General features: G+C 58.4%; 1 protein-coding gene across 1 annotated transcript; it reads right to left on the bottom strand.

The window, feature by feature from the left end:
• Positions 1–2,214: 2,214 nt before the first annotated feature.
• WNT10A (Wnt family member 10A) lies at positions 2,215–14,296 on the bottom strand. Its single transcript, XM_041737764.1, has 4 exons — positions 13,934–14,296; positions 12,655–12,917; positions 5,646–6,025; positions 2,215–3,256 (listed from the first exon to the last, which is right to left on the bottom strand). The coding sequence occupies exons 1-4, from the start codon at positions 14,044–14,046 to the stop codon at positions 2,759–2,761; spliced, it is 1,254 nt and encodes a 417-aa protein (XP_041593698.1). The 5' UTR covers positions 14,047–14,296; the 3' UTR covers positions 2,215–2,758.
• Between the last annotated feature and the right edge of the window lie 1,443 nt (positions 14,297–15,739).

Here is a 15,739-nt window from a genome sequence, read left to right as displayed (position 1 = left end):
CAGCCCCCACAGCTCTCTCCTGGGTGAACAAGAGGAAAGGAATGAGGCAGGTGTGTCTGGCTGCTCCTGCTTACCCCTCCTCCCTGGGGGACTCTTACCCGCCTGCCTGTGGGCCTGTCTTTTGGGGGTTGGGGAGAGAAACCCTGTCCTCCACAGAAGCAGCAGAGCTGAGCACGTGGAAGGCCCTGCTGTCCTAGGCATGTCCAGGAGCTGCTGGGATGCAGGCAGTGGAGAGAGGGAGGCTGAAAGCAAGCCTAGCAGGGGCAAAGCTCCCAACTGTTGAGCATGCAGGAGTATATCATCATGAGAGCCTCCTTTCCTTCTCGCCCCTACCCAGAGGGCTAGGGAAATACGGGGATTTGTGTAGGCTGACAATTGGGAAAAGGAATAAGACTTCATCCATCAAGAAGGTTGCCATTCTGGGTAAACTGAGGTAGGCAGCAGGATCCTGTGAGCAGCAGGAGGTCTGGATGAAGAAGGTGAAGTGTTCTTTCTCTGAGATCCTGACCCTACCTCCGTCTGTACCACCCTCCTGAGGGTCTACTCCAGAAAAACATCAGATCTGAGAGCCAAGGAGAATGCAACCCTGGACCCAGACTGCCAGCTCAGCAGTGTTTTGGGGGTATGGAGAAGGAGGCTTGCTGACTTGCCAAAGGGCACCTGAGCTGGGAATCTGGGGGCACAAGAGGCCTAAGAAGGCTGTCTCTCCACCTCTGGCCTTACCTACATACCCCACCTCCCCTGCATGGACTCAGAGAGACCAAAATCCAGACAGTGAGTCTCCTGGCCCTCCCCCGCCACCCTCCTCCTGGCCGCACCTCCTAGCCCCACCTGCTCCCCGGGGCGCTGGGCTGGCTGGGTTGAGCTGGGTCTTGCCCAGGATTACTCCTCTCAGAGTGCCTGTCTCTGCCGAAGGGTGCTGCTGGGCACCGCCACTCGCCCTGGCTTGTGGCAGAGGGCTTAGGTACAAGGTGGACAGCTAGAGCTCTGGCATCAAGAGCTCCTGAGCCAGCTTCTTGTCAACATCTCATGGCTTCTATCCAGAAAGCACCTTCTCTGGATTGGAAGATGGACTGGCCCCCTACTGTCAGTTTGTCCCCTCTTCATTCAGTTCCCTGTATAGCAATCCATGTGGGAATCAGACCATGACACTCATCTGCTTAAGAGTCTCTGAAGTTTCTCATTCCTCTTAAAGCCCATAACCGCTTACACTGGCCCAGGGGCCATGTGACGTGACTCTTGCCTGCCCTCTGAGTGCCTCTTCTGTGAACCTGCCCTTTGAGTCCTTCACTCCAATCACACTGGCCTCTTTGCTGTTCCTCCAGAGGAGATCTTTCTCACCACGGAGCTTTTGCATTCACACGGTCTCTGCTGGTAAGTCCTTACCCTCAGTCTGTGCATGGCAGTCCCCATTGCCCCAGTTTCAACATGAGTAACACAACTCAGAGAGGTCTTCCCAGACCAACGGCTTTATCTAACAGGGCCACACTCCTACCTATGTGTCTATGAATAAATGAATGGATAAAAAAGATGTAGGCTCTGTGTGTATATATACACAAACATATACACATGCATGCAATGGAATATTATGCAGCTGCAACAAAGGATGAGATCTTGCCATTTGCAACTACACGATGACCCTTGAGGGTATTATGCTAAGTGAAATAAGACTGGGAAAGACAAGCACCATGGGAGTTCACTCATAGGTGGAATCTAAAAAACAAGACAAATGAATATACAAACAAAAAGCAGAATTGGAACTATAAATACAGAGTTCAGAACTGACGGTTGCCTGAGGGAAGGGGGTATGAGGATGGACATATTGGGTGAAGGGGGAGTGGGAGATCCAGGCTCCCAGTTATGGAACGAATTAGTCACAGGAATACAAGGCACAGCATCGGGAATGCAGTCAATGGTATTGTAACAGCATCCGGAGGTGACAGGTGGCAGCTATTATTCGTGGTGAGCACAGCATAATGCATAGACTCGTAGAATCACCATGTCACACACCTGAAACTAATGTAACATTGTGCGTCAACTCAAAAGTTCTTTTTAATGCAAACAAAAAAATAAAGGGGCCCCACTCCCCACAAATCACTCTACATCCAGCACCAGGCTTTATTTTCGTCATGGCACAGAGCATTGTCTGAGAACTTGTTTGTGTATTTATTTGTTTGTTATCCATCTCCCCCAAGCAGAATGTAAACTCCAAGAGGGCAGGTGCTGTGTCTCTCTTATTCACATCTGTAATCCCCAGCACCCATCGTCCCGGCAGGGTGCCAGGCCAGAAGGAGTGCAAAATAAATATTTGTTAAATGAATGAGGAGGGGCACAGGCCCTTGGGTGGGGCACGCGACTGAGGCCTCTACAGAGCCACTTCAGCTCAATTATGTCCGTTTCTTCTTTTCTAATCATCCTCCCCCTGCCCATCGGCTTCCAGGCTTCCACGCACTCCCTCTCTCCGCGGGAAGCGGTGAAGGCAGGAAAGGAGACAGGCCCAGAGGCTGCCTTACCCGCCCTCCGGTATGGGGCAATCCCCAGCCCAACTGAGCTGTCTGCGCCTGGGGCAAGGAGCGGGGAGGCAAATCTGTCCTGGAGCCCACAGAAGTGAGGGGCTGGGTCCAGGCACGACTGGACTGTCCCCTGATTGCGGATCTGCCCCTCAGAGCCCGGAGGCTCCTGTGCGATCAGCTAGTCCAAACTCCTCTCCCAGGAGCCTGGGCGACGCTGCCGGGCCCAGAGGGCAAGGCCCCTCCGCTCACTTGCACACGCTGACCCACTCGGTGATGCGGCACTCCTCGCACACCACGAAGCAGCACCAGTGGAAGCGGCAGTGGCAGCGCTCGCTGCGCGTCTGGCGCAGGATGTTGTGGCCGCGGCCGCAGCACATGCTGCCGCAGCCGTCGGGGCCCGCGCTGCTCTTGTTGCACAGGCGGCCCACGGTGCCCGCCGAGTCCAGGCGCGGCTCGCGCTCGCAGAAGTCGGGCGACTTCTCGAAGTAGACCAGGTCGGCGGGGCTGGCGCGGCGCCGCGGGCCGGGGGCGCCGGGGGCGGGCGAGGGCGCCCCCGCGGGGCCGGGCTCCAGCTGGCCGCCGTTGCGGTTGTGCGGCCGGATGAGCGTGGCGCGGTGGAAGCGGCTGCGCAGCAGCGCCCCCACCGCGCGGAACTCCGGCGTCACCTGCCAGCACGTCTTGAGCTGGCAGCTGCCCGACGTGCCGTGGCACTTGCACTTCCGCCGCATGTTCTCCATCACCGCCTGCGGAGGGAGGCACGGCGAGGGGTGACGCCGCGGCCAGCCCGCGGCCCTCCTCCCAGCGCGGACACCGGCCTTCGAGAATCTCTCCTCGGAGACTTCAGAACCCGACTCCCACCCAGGCCCCGAGCAGGCGGGGAGGGGCGGAGCGGGGTAGGGGTGGGGGCGCCCAGGCCGGAGAGGACCCCCCTGCCCTCCTGCTGCTCTCCCATCCGCCCCCCGCCAGGCCGGCCCGGGGGAATTCCCTCCTCCCCCACCCCTCTCCTTTCCCAGCAGCTGCAGGGGGCCCTTGGGGCTGGAGGCGCTTGCTTCCTGAGGGGGGATCCCAGATCCTCAGGGAAATTCCCTCTCCTTCCATCCCTCAGGTGGGGGCCAGGAGCAGGGGGGTGCTGGCCCCACTATATCCCATCCCCAAAGCCTCTGGCCTTGATCCAGGCAGGAGTGGGGGCTGCGGGGAGTCTGAGAAAACCCCTTTCCTCCTCTCCTCTGGGCCCTGCAGCCCCTTGCAGGGAGCCCAAGGAGGGAACAGAGCTGGGGAGCCTCCTCCTTCCCCCATTATACTGGCTGGGGCTTATTCTGCCCCATGCTGAATGCCACGGTTCCTCCTAGGGGGTACTGAGACCAAGGGGAGCCCTAAGGCTCTCTACCTGAATAGGGAATGGGACCAGCCCCAGAGGGCCAGATCCCCAGCCCAGGGGAAGTGAGAAGGCCCCAAGCCTCCAAGGGAGGTAGTTACAGGAACACAACCTACCAACCCCCTGCACAGCCCTCAACCAGCTCTAGAATCTCCTCCCAAAGCACACTTTGACATTACCCTCACTAGAGACACCAGAAGCAGTTGGCCACATCTTCCTTTCCCCAACTCCACTCCAAAACACACCCTCAGACCAGGAGAGCAATGATCTCTGGCAATGATCCAGCCCTCTCACCTGGGCAGTTAGGGCCACAAGAGAGGGACTCTGTCCCCTGAGTCTTAAAGGGCTCCTTGGCTTGTGGGTGCAGCCCATGGTGTCAGCACCATGGAGGAACCAGCCCAAGGCCTCCCCTGGTAACAACTCCAGGACATTTGCTTCCCACAGGCAGCAGCCATTAATTAGCCAGTTTAACAAGGAGGAGGCGGCAGGGTTGGTATGGGCTGGGATAGTATGGAAGCTTGGGAAAAGAGCTGCGTGAACGGGGCAGGGCTGGGTGGAAGCTGGATGTGACCTGAGGGTGGAAATGCCTCAGTTTACTTCATCCCTAAGTCAAGAGGGGAAGAGCTGAATAGCTCCAAGTCTTTGTGGAAAGAGAAGACAAACTGCCTAGGCTGACAGGCCAGGAGAAAGGGGAGTGAGGAGGAGCAGGTGTCAGCCTGAGCGAGGCAGGCCTGAAGGCAGGCCAAGCAGGTCTGAGAGAAGGGATGGTGGGGGGGCTGAACAGCCAGGGAAGGAGGGTGCCGAGCTCCCACGATGAGGGATAGGGGGGCATCTTAGCGGAGGCGTGCACATAGTGCAGACAACACTCAGCCACCTGGTGATGAATCCTGCCTCTACCACTTCCAGACCAGTTGCACCACCATGGGCAAGCTTCTCTATCTCCCTGTACCTCGGTTTCCATATCTGAACACAAGGCTAATACTAGTACCCTCATAGCTAGTTGTGAGGATTAAATTAGAGGCTACTATGTACTGACATCCTCCAGACAGTGCCTAACACATAGGAAGCACTCAATAAATGCAAGCGATTATTTCTTCCCTTCTCTCTTTTCCTTCCTTCCTTCCTTCCTTCCTTCCTTCCTTCCTTCCTTCCTTAATGAATGACCTTTGATGTAGTATAAACATTCAAGGGTAGGGAGACAAAGGCAACGATGCAAACTATAACACAGGGCCAAGAACCTCCCCTTGCAGGAATCCCTCATTCTGCAAAAAAGGGCTGGGAGAGGAGGTAGAGGGTCACAGCACAGGATAGCGCAGGATAACACAGAATCACAGAACATAGAGCTGGGCGGGGCACGGAGGGGGGGTTGCTGGGCATATTGGGTGATCCAGTTCAACCTTCTTGTTTTATAGGGGAGGTGACAGTGACAGAACAGGGCCAAGGCCCCTGAGGCCCAGACCACAGCCCGGTGGCCCCCTCTATTGCTCACTGCAAAATAATGGGAGGAGCAGGCCACTCAGTGGAGGGGAAGCTGATCCAGGACAAGACTGGTTTCATTCCTGTGTCCCAGGCCTAGTCCAGTGCCTGGCACACAGTAGGTATCCAATGCGTGTTTGGCGACTGGATTAGGTGGGGGCAATGAGATAGTTGCTGAGCTAGGGAGAGTGGTGTGGTCCCCAGAAGAGAGGTAGGCCTGGGGTGTGGGGGGGCTCTAGGCAGAGGGATCTGGAGCAGGCCCAGGCGGGTGGGGCTCTCACCTGTCTCCCAACTCGGTTGTTGTGGAGTCTCATGCGTGCGTGGATGTCTCTGTGAGGCTCCCGGGAGTCCAGAAAGTCCTTAGAGAAGCGCTCCCCGAAGCCCACGTCGGGGCTACAGCCGCCCCACTCCCAGGAGTCCTGCAGGCCGGGGCTGGCAGGGGGCAGGGCCGGGTGTTCTGGGACCCCATGGCTCAAGCCCTTACCACGCTGCAGCGCGTCCAGCTGCAGGCGGTGCAGCTTCCGGCGGAAGGCCTCCTCGTCCCCGCGCCGGGAGGCATCGCAGCCACAGGCCTTCAGTTTGCCCAGGGCACAGGCATTGGACACGGCATGCACGACCCCAGCTGCCGCGATGGCATAGGCGAAGGCGCTCTCGCGAAAACCTGAGGGTGCAGATCCAGGAAATAGGCTCTGGGGGACCTCGATATCTCAACCCTCGGCCCTTCCTGCCCAACCTTCTTCCCATACCAAGGGGAAACCGAGGCCCAATTTTGGGGGGAAGGTCTGGTACAGGGACACAGAAATCACACACCAGATGTCCTGCCTGCACCGTGGGTTGGGGGAGGCCTCCCCCATGGCCCTCAAGTGATATCTGCTGTTTAAAAATAAGCCTGCAGAAAGAAGGCAAAATTTAACCTAAAAAAAAAAAAAAATCACTGGCAATGGACTTCCAGGCTCAGAGGATGTTCATGGGCAGAAGGCTAAGTCAGAGGAGATGGTGTCCTCCTATAGCTCCCAGCCCCAAGATTGCCTGCCCGGTGCCATCCCCTTCGGCCCACTACAGAACCCTCTCTGATGGCCAAGTTCAAGAGGCAGAGAAAAGAGCCAGCAGAGGTTTCCCTTTTCCTGTCCACAGGCATCCCAGAAACTGCTCAGAAAAGGGTACCGCCCAGCCACCCCGCCTGCAGTGGGTCTAGGTCATCTGAAGAGGTTGTTTGAGGAATGCTGGAAGTCAGCCCAGTGCCCTGCAGTAGTGTTGAAAGTTGAGAGGGAAGGGTGAGCTAAGGCAGACACCTTCCTTGGGATGCTACAGGGCATAAAGACCCCGGTGAGCTGTTCGCAGGGGCCCAGGACTGGTCTACACTACTTTTCTCCTTGGTGTTCCCAGCCTGAGCCATCCTCTGGGAAGGTCCTGATAGGTCTGGGCCTCCCTGGCAGAGGGGGAGGCCTGCTTGCAGAGGAGGGTCTGCCTCCTGGACCCACAAGTGGCTTCTTCCTCTGAGAAGGGACCAGCTAGTAGCATTTTCTGGTATAAGTCTCTGACTGGCCTCTGAAACCGGAAGAGTGTGGCCAGTGGGAGAAGCAGCCAGGAACAATCATAGCCTCTACATGAAGAGGAGAACTCACCTGTGTGGTAGGTACCTGTTGGGGAAGTCCAGACCCCGGCTGGAGACTTAATGGCTTGTAGGAGGCCAGAGATTCAAAGGAAAAACCCCTGGCTCCTTCCACCCTAGCATCAAAGACTGGAAGGACATGTTCTGGGAGTTCCCACAGACCTCAGAGAGCCAACCAGGACTGGACAGAGACCCTAGCCCAATCCTGCCTCTCCCCACCCCCGTGCTCACCCTATCACAGGGTCCTGTCTTCCTGTCCTTGCCTAACCCCACCCCTGCCCAAAGACAAGACATGTAGTAGTTAAAAATATGAACTCTGAAGCCAAACTGTCTGTGTTCAAATCTTAGCTCTTCCACTTACTGACTCTTAATAGCTACATGACCTTGACCAAGTGACTTGACCTCTGTGCCTCTGTCTTCTCCTTTATGAGATTGCTATTATCTGCTGCATTATTGTCCCAAGAATTAAATTAGTAAATTTAAAGTATTCAGAAGAGTACCTTACTCACAGAAAGTACTGCACATACATTAGCTATTTTGATAAGTTCTTCCTCTGTCTCACTCCACTCACTACAGCTGCAGTGTCAGGCCATGGGTTATTGTCTCCCCCAATCAGGGACAGAGCCCAGCAGCTCATGACCCACTTTAGAATATATCACACAAGCCACAGAAACCCACGAAGCAGGCCGTCCTTGTCTATCTTCTCTCTCCAGCTTGTGGCATCTCAGGACCTTTTCTGTAAGGAGCCCAGCTAAGAGCAGACAAAAAGGGATGAGGATTGGGCTGGAGCCTTTTAAGGGCATGTCGGGAATTGGTGGGAGCTGCAGAGGAGTAGACACTGACATGGGAGGTGGGGCCCAGGGGAAAGGAGGGCAGACCCAAGTCCCTGGGGAGTGCACCCTGTGTTCATCCCCTGCCTTTTAGCTCTGGAACTCTGAGCACTCCCCCTATTGCTGGGGGGGGGGGTCACCAGCCCACTGCTAGGACAAATAGCAATACTCAGACTTCCAGAAGCATCCCAGGCCTCAGAAATCATCTCCACCCCCCCCATATACCTACACACAGTACAAAAGGGAGATGCCCGAGGTCACAGGGGTTATGTAGCAAACCCAACCCCAGTTCTCTCAGCTCCCAGGCCTGGCAACTTCCTATTAAAAGACATTCAGCTCTAGGGAAGATATGCTCCTGAGTAAGAACCCCAGGTAGCCCAGCTCCCAGTTCCTATGACCCTATCTACACATGGCATCCAGAAAGAGCAAGAGGCTGGTCAAGGGGGATGTGCTAGGCCAACCACCATCTTCCAGATTCTGTTATATTCAGAGGCAGGCCCAGAGGAATCTGGAAAAATGTAGTTCACAGTCTACAGAGACTACCTGTCCTAGGCAGCTAAAGACACCATGCCATGGCCTCTGGCAGTTGTCACAGCCACGTGTAGGGGCGACTGGCCAGGGCTTGTGTGACTACCCTCTGCTCCAAGCATCCAGGATTCAGAGAAGTCCAGCCTACTGGGTCTGCCCCCAGCTCCCACTCAGGGCCCCAGTTTCGGTCCTGGCCCCGACTGTCTGGGGCAGACGCAGGCACTGTGCCATCTGGCCAGCTGGAGGGGGAGAGGGGTGGGGCCATGGCCAGCTGGGCTGCCTGGAGCATGGAGGGAGGGGGGGGCTTGTTAAGACGCACAATTAGCCGTCCTGCCTTTGATCTGGGACAGGGACTGCCAGCATCTAAGTGGAGTCAGCTGCTGCTCCAGGCCGCAGCCAACGGCCAGGATGGGGCTGGGGGAGGAGGTCTGGAGGGCAGGGGAGCTTGGAGGAGAGAGGATTCAGGAGCCAGAGGGGAACAAGGAGGGGTCAGGGAAGCTTGAGCCCCGCCTATTTGAATCAAAGAGGGAGGGAAGGGGAGAGATCTGTTCTCCATCCCCTCCATGCAAATAATCTGTGCATGCTTATGTGCCTGGGCTGAGAGAGAGAGAGAGTTGTGTGCATGTGGGAACGCTTAGGGATGACACTGGAAGTGGCTACACGTTTGCACAAACAAAGGTAGGTGTGTGTGTGTGTGTGTGTGTGTGTGTGTGTGTGTGCGCTTTTGTGTATACATGTCAGTTTCATTTCTTGGGCCACTCCTCCATTGTACACTCACTCTGGACATACGTGGGAGCTCATGGTGGCCTGGGAGCCTAGGAGGCAGCAGGGCAGGGGTTGAGTGCAAGTCAGCAGGCCTACATTTGAGTCCTGTCTCTACAGCTCCCTTTTAAGTCCCTGTGTGATTAATGGCAAGTTACCCAACCTCTCTCAGCTTCATCTGTAAAATGAGGATATTAATAGGGCCCATTGCATAGGGGTTGTTTGAGAATCTTAAAGTATAGATAAAGTGCTTTAGAACAGTGTCAGACAAACAGCAAGTACTTAATACGTATTAGCTAATTTATTGAGGGCTACTAGAATAATGGAACTTTAGGTGATCCTGGGACATGACTCCCTGAGCCTCTGTCTCCCTGAGTGCCACCACTCACCCCAAGCCTGGAGACCAAGGCCTAAAACCAAGACTCCTCAAGAATGAATGTAAAAGGGAGGTGGGAGAAGAAAGAGCCAGGGCCTTGGAAAACAGAGGCTGGACTCTCAAACTGTGGGCTTCCATTGGGCTGAGAGCCTGGCCTGCTGCAGGGCCTCATGCCCCCTCTTTCCATCCATTCCAGATGGGTCTGGGCCTTAGGAGAGGGCATTACCAACGCGTGTGGGCGCTCCTAGGACCTGCTGCTTGAATCTACTACACTTGCCTCCACCAGCCTCTCCTTGGCTCCTCCATCCCCTTCTACTCCATTGCCCCTGTATCAGGAATGAGAGAAGGATGGGTGCTCTAGTCCTCACAATGAGGGACTCCCCTCTTGATCTGCTGCCTAGCACCTCACCCACACAGATACCAACTGTCTGTGTCCTCAGAACAAAACCCTGGGGATATCATTGCCCTACCCACCGAGGTTCCAGCACCCTGTCATGCCCTCTCCTGGGCTGGGTAAAGCCCTAGTATATGCCCTGCCACTCCAGGTGCTCATGCACCCTTCCCTTCTACACTGGAACCCCATCCCTTCACCCAGTCCATTTCAGGGGGGATGCCAGGACAAGTGGATGGCAGTAGCAGCATTAAGATGGAAGGCCCAGGGACCACCTCCTCCCAACCATCTCTGAATTTTAAACATGTCAGAATGCACCTTTAAGAGAACCCCAGTGACAGTCTGTGTTGGAAGAGGGGTCAGTGCCCTATATTCCACTTGGGGGAAACCACCTGACCCCACATGAAACAAATCACAACTTGAAAAGAGGAGGGACTGAAGGAAGGACCCAGTCCAGGGTCTGGCTGCAACCAAGAGTGGTCCCAGTGGTCCCGTAGAATTCAAATGTAGCTAGTCCTTGAGGTGATGGGCTGGGAAATAACCCCCCACTCCCCCCCGACGGTGAAGGGTAAACCCAGACATGGAGTAAGGGAAGGGCTGTCGTGATGTCCCGGGGAGGAAGAAAGTGGCAATTTCTTCCAGAAGCCCAGAGTCCAGTCCGAGGACGGAGAGGTGGAAAATGGGCTGTCGCAATGCGGGAGCAGAAGCCACATCGGTAGGACAGTGTTCCAAGGCCAAAGGAAGGAGCCAGCACCCCCTCCCCACACCCCCCCTGCTGCCAGAGCCCAGGAGCCGCTGCCCCGCCCCTGCCCCGCGCTGGGCACCGCCCCGCCCCGGCTAGCCCCAGCAAGTCTCCCCCCTCCACCCCTAACCTCCCCCCCACCAGTCCCCCCAGCTCACCTCCCGCTTATTAAACTGCAGGTGAACCCGGGAGCGCCTGGCGCCAGGCCAACCCCGCGCGCTTCCACCTTCCACCGCTCTCGGAACTCACCCCTGAGCTTCCACGACCCCACGCTCTCCACCGGGCCACACGGGCCTCACGCGGGCAAAGAAATCGGGACGCGTGGGTTCACTCTATCTAGAGGGGACAGGAGGCCCAGAGGGGAAGAGGGGACACCGTGGCCGGAAAGAGGGCTCAAGAGCTTGCCTTGCCTTGCCTCACCCTGAGCGGCGGGGGCGAGAACCCCAGCACCTGTCCGACCCCCCCCCCAGCCCCGCGAGCAGAACCCAAAGCAAGGGCTCCGGGGGACCCTCCCCGCGGGGGGCGCGAGCGTGGGAGGAAACACCCGGGGCGTCGGAGAGCGCGCAGGTCACTTAGAGACCCGGAGGGCGAGCTCCGGGACGGCGGGGCCAGCGCAGGAGAGAGACACGGGCCGGTCCCGTGGCGTGGGCGAGCGCGGGCGGCGGGGCCGGGCCGGGCGGGGGCGAGGCCGGGCGGGGCAGGGCGGGGCGCCGGGCCGGGGTCTGCGGGGCCGGCGGGGCTCGGTGCTGCGGGGCGGGTGGGGCGGGCGCGCGCGGGGCGGGCGCGGGGGCAGGGGCGGAGGCGGGGGCGGGGGCACCCCTTGGAGAGCCGCGCGGCTCGGCCGGGAGCTGTCTGCCGCGGCCCGCGGGGATTAGTTCGCGGCTGCATGCCGCCACACGCGTCGGGCTGGGCTCGGCCGGGTAGAAACAGCGCCCCGGGCGCGCGGGGGAGCGAGGGGGGAGGGTGCGCGGGGGCGGGGCGGGCGGCCTGGGGCTGGGCTGGGGGAGGCTGCCGTGGCCCCTGACTTGGGGCCCCCCCGGGGATGCGAGGAGGGGTCCCGGTGGAAAGGGAAAGCCCTCATTTTGCCGAGTTCTTTCTGAAATTAGGGTCCCTTAGAGTGACTCTCCCAGAAGCCTCTGGGCCCCAAGGCCACAGGGTATAGGGGTACCCCTCCTCCACTGTCAACCGAGAACAGGACAAGTCCCAAGGAGCCAGGTCCCCACACCGTCCCACTCAGGCAGCTAAGACGAAAGATGAATAACTCCCATCTTCCCCCAAAGACCTGAGTCAAGGCCTAAGATACCAGGGCAGGAGGTGGGTGTGAACAGAAACGGGTGACAAAACCTCCTGCCATCTCCAGCCCAAGCTACTCTGGGGGTTGTCAGGGTGGGCCCTGGGTCACCCAGAAGTCGCAGAGAGAGGACAGGGAGTGGGCTGCGGCTTCTCTGGGCTGTGAGGGGAAGAGGGATTGGCAGAGCTGTCAGGCCTGCTGGGCAGGAGGCATGCACACACCCAGTGCCTCTGATTCAGAGAAGGTTTTCGGGGGCGGCGGGAATGACACAGAGGCTGGTGGTGTACCCTGCCCGGAAGAGCTTCTGCAGAAGTACAGACATTTTACCTGCCCAGGCTTCCCTCACCTATACAGTTTGGCAAAAGTCCTTCATGCTGACTCTGGACACCTTATCACAGGCTCTCCATCCTAAATGCTGTGTACTAGGTAGAGTGTAAATCGAAGAAGGTGACAGATGTGGCTATTTCCCGGGCCTGAGACATACAGTGTCAATGACAGGGCAGGGTAACCCAGGAATTGACTCTCAGGTGTGGAACCTACTACCCTCAGCCCATGCAGCCCAGGTGGGAGACACATCTGCCCCATTTGTCTGCCCCATTTTGCCCCATGGACTGTCCAAGACCAGAAAAGAGTAGCGCGGCTGGTAGATGGGCACCTGAGGAGGTTGCCAGTTTGAGGGAGTGGGTTGGGAATGGCTGGTTTTGGGGGTGGAGGTGTGCTGGAGGGGTGGGCAGAAGGGTAAGGCAGGGGGCAGCTACCTCTGCTGAAGATGGGACTCTCGTAGGGGATCTTGTTGCGAGTCTCCAGACTGGAGCAGTTCCAGCGCTGGTCCCGGAACTGGTGCTGGCACTCATGGATGGCGATCTGGATGCCCTGGATGGCTGAGGCAGCCACGTCTGGGTGGCGCACACACACTTCCATCTGCCTCCTGCTCAGGCCCGGCAACGTTAGGCACACCGTGTTGGCATTGAGCACAGGCTCCGGGGGGAGGCGGAGGCCCAGAATGTCGTTGGGTGCAGACCTGAAGGCAGTGGGGGAGTAGGTGTGGGGGAGTAGGTGTGGGGGAGGGCCCCCATTTAGCAATTTACACTCTGTCCCAAAGGCCATAATCCATCTGTTCCAATCTTTGCTTCTAAAGGTTGGGCCTATAGGTATATTCCTAAAGCATTCTCCTGTCCTTGCTCCCCTCATCATCATTTCCTAGAACAGCACAGGCCCAGCTGCACACCCACCCAGGTTGACGTGTAAATGCACACACATCTGAAATGCCTGCACACATAGTATTTCATAAGTACATCCTGAGGCATAGATGCTCACCTACGTTCCCCAGGAGACCACTCCCAAAGCCTGTTTCAGATAGTCACATTCACACAGACACACTTCTGCACACATTGAGGTGGCCCAGGAACACTTACACAACATGCACACTTCAGACATAGTTATACACACATACACAAAGACGCTCGCGAGCATGCACATGTGCTCATCCTAGTGTACATCAACCCATAAGCTCTCAGTCACACATATGTGCACACACAGACTGCTGTTTACAACATAACTTGCAGGGTTCACACACACACACACACACACACACACACGCACGGAGAACCCTTCCAGCTGCAGTGTCTCAGTGACCCCACCTGAACTACTCCCTTCCAGTCTCCAACCCATGGCCCCTCCTGGGAGTGATCTCCAAGGTGGAGCAAGGCGGTGGAGCTTTCTCCTGGGTGTGCGGGTGCATTCCCTCAGCTGGTGTGGCCTCCAGGCTGGCACTTGTCCCCCCCACACACACACACACACACACACACTTCCTCTTCTAGTAGCCTTCACTTTTCTGGGCACTGACTGCCTCCTCTCCCTGGACTGCCCAGATTGTCACATCCTATGAGGGCAGTGTCTTTCATTGGGTCCAGCACTTTCCTGCGACACTGTCCCTCCCTCCTTCCAGGGTCCCCTGCCCCAGCAGGAGCGCCAGAGGCCCCCCGCGGCTGGGGGTCCCAGCTCTCCAGGAGGGCGGGGCGTGAGGTGAGGGCTCACCTGGGCACGGCGGCAGCCAGCAGCAGTAGGAAGAACAGGAGCGCGCAGAGCGCGGGCCGCGGCTGGGGCCGAGGTCGGAGCCGCAGCCGGGGGCAAGGGTGGGTGCTGCCCATGGCGCGCGGGCCGTCACGGGCCAGGAGTGGGGGGCTCACAGCCCGGCGGGACCGGTGAGCCAGGGGCGACGGCGCATGTTCCGCGGGGGTCGGGGCGGCTGCGACACACAGCTCCGACTCGGGTCACGGCTCCGGGAGCAGACGGCGCCCGCCTCCCCGCTCCATGGGGCAGCGCCCCCGGGCACCGCCCTCGGGGTGGGGGGGCGGGCGGGCGCACCGGGCACCTCCTGGCACAGGGGTCCAGGGAATTTCCCGAGGCCCCCCTGCGACAACTCCCGGTGCCTCTCGAGGGTAGGGGGGGCCCCGGAGGTGCTGCGGGCTGGGGACGAGAGGCTGGGGTGCCAGGGAGCCCCCCAGAGCAGCGCCGCGAGCTTGCGCTTCCGAGAGCGTGCGAGGCGGGCGGGGGATGGGGGGGTGGGGGGGGCGGCGCTGTCTGTGCCCGGCCCCACCGCCCAGAGAGTGAGTGACTGTCCCGGCTCGGGAGCTGCCGCCTCCCCTTCCCCCCCCCCCCCCAGTGTCTCAGGGCTCTACCCTAGGTGACGTCACGACAGGGGGGGTGGAGGCGTGCACGGGTCCCGAGGCCACTGCGTCCGCTCCGGACTCCGGGAGGGAGCGGCGGTGCGGAGGGCGGGGGAGGGAGAGGTGTCGGGGGTCTGTGTGCGCGTGCACGTGGAGGTGCCAGTGCCGGGGCGCTGGTTTGTGTAACACGCTGTGGGTTACGGCAGAGTGTGTGTGTCTGGCCGAGACACAGCTGCCGGAGCGGTCCTCCCCAATATACACACCTGCAGGGGCTGGAGGGGAGGGGCTGGCCCCCCTGCTTGCCTCTCCCACCTCAGGAGGGACTTCCCAGGCTTGGCTGGTGCGGCAGGTGTGGGGGGTCCTGTAAGGGGGTTTGGCAGCCTCTGGATTTTGCTCTTCTTCCCTATGTGACCTTAAACAGGTGTTTGGTGCTCCCTGAGCCACCCTCTGCCCCTTTGTGAAATGAGGTCATACTGAAGCCCACCTCATCTACAGTGAGCCTGTGAAGGAAAAGGTGCTGAGACTCTGTAAACCTTTGTTTGGGAGCAGAGCTCCCTGGGGTGACACACCCTAGGAGAGGAATTAGTGAGCCTTTTCTCCCAAAAGTGTGCTTTGGGGGGGTCATCTTTTGTCCCCTTTTATTTCACAAGAAAATAATGAGGCTCAGAGAGGGCCATGACTTACTCAAGGTTACACAGCAAATTAGTTGAAGAGCTGTAACTGAGGCCCGTTCTCTTGACCCTGAGCACAGCAGCAAGGGCCCCAACCCTGAGCGTTGCTTGCCTGGGTCTTTCTGCAGAGGCTCCAGATCTTGCCCTGGCCCTGCTACCTGTACTTGGTTCTCTGGGAGCCACCCAAAACCAGTCTCCTGACTCAGGCCCCCTCCTCTCTGGGGTTCCTTCACATCCTCCCGCTCCAGCTGAACATTGAACTCATCTCAATACGCGGTGAGTATACTAGACCCAGGCAAGGGCCTGAGAAACCAGATGGTTGGGGACAGAGGCTCTGGCTTCTGTTTCTGATTCTAACTTGGGCCCTTAGCATCCTCCTCTGTAAAATGGGCACAAGTCTTCCACTCTACATACACACACCTCCCTCCCAACCTCATTGTCCTCTCCTGGTTTAAGGACAAATGCTGGGCTCTGAGACAAAAGGGGCCCATTCCTGGAATTGC

This window comes from Vulpes lagopus, chromosome 22 (assembly GCF_018345385.1).
Source record: "Vulpes lagopus strain Blue_001 chromosome 22, ASM1834538v1, whole genome shotgun sequence".
In the NCBI taxonomy this organism is placed as follows: domain Eukaryota; kingdom Metazoa; phylum Chordata; class Mammalia; order Carnivora; family Canidae; genus Vulpes; species Vulpes lagopus.
Note: the sequence above shows the minus strand (reverse complement) of the source record. Positions and strands in the feature narration are given on the sequence as shown.

What these genes read in the sequence shown, in the direction of transcription:
- WNT10A (XM_041737764.1), bottom strand. Translation starts at nt 14,046, where the DNA reads ATGGGCAGCACCCACCCTTGCCCCCGGCTGCGGCTCCGACCTCGGCCC. An exon ending in CTGGCTGCCGCCGTGCCCAG is followed by an intron (nt 12,918 to 13,933) that starts GTGAGCCCTCAC and finishes CACTGCCTTCAG; the next exon opens with GTCTGCACCCAACGACATTC. An exon ending in GAGTCCCATCTTCAGCAGAG is followed by an intron (nt 6,026 to 12,654) that starts GTAGCTGCCCCC and finishes CTGCACCCTCAG; the next exon opens with GTTTTCGCGAGAGCGCCTTC.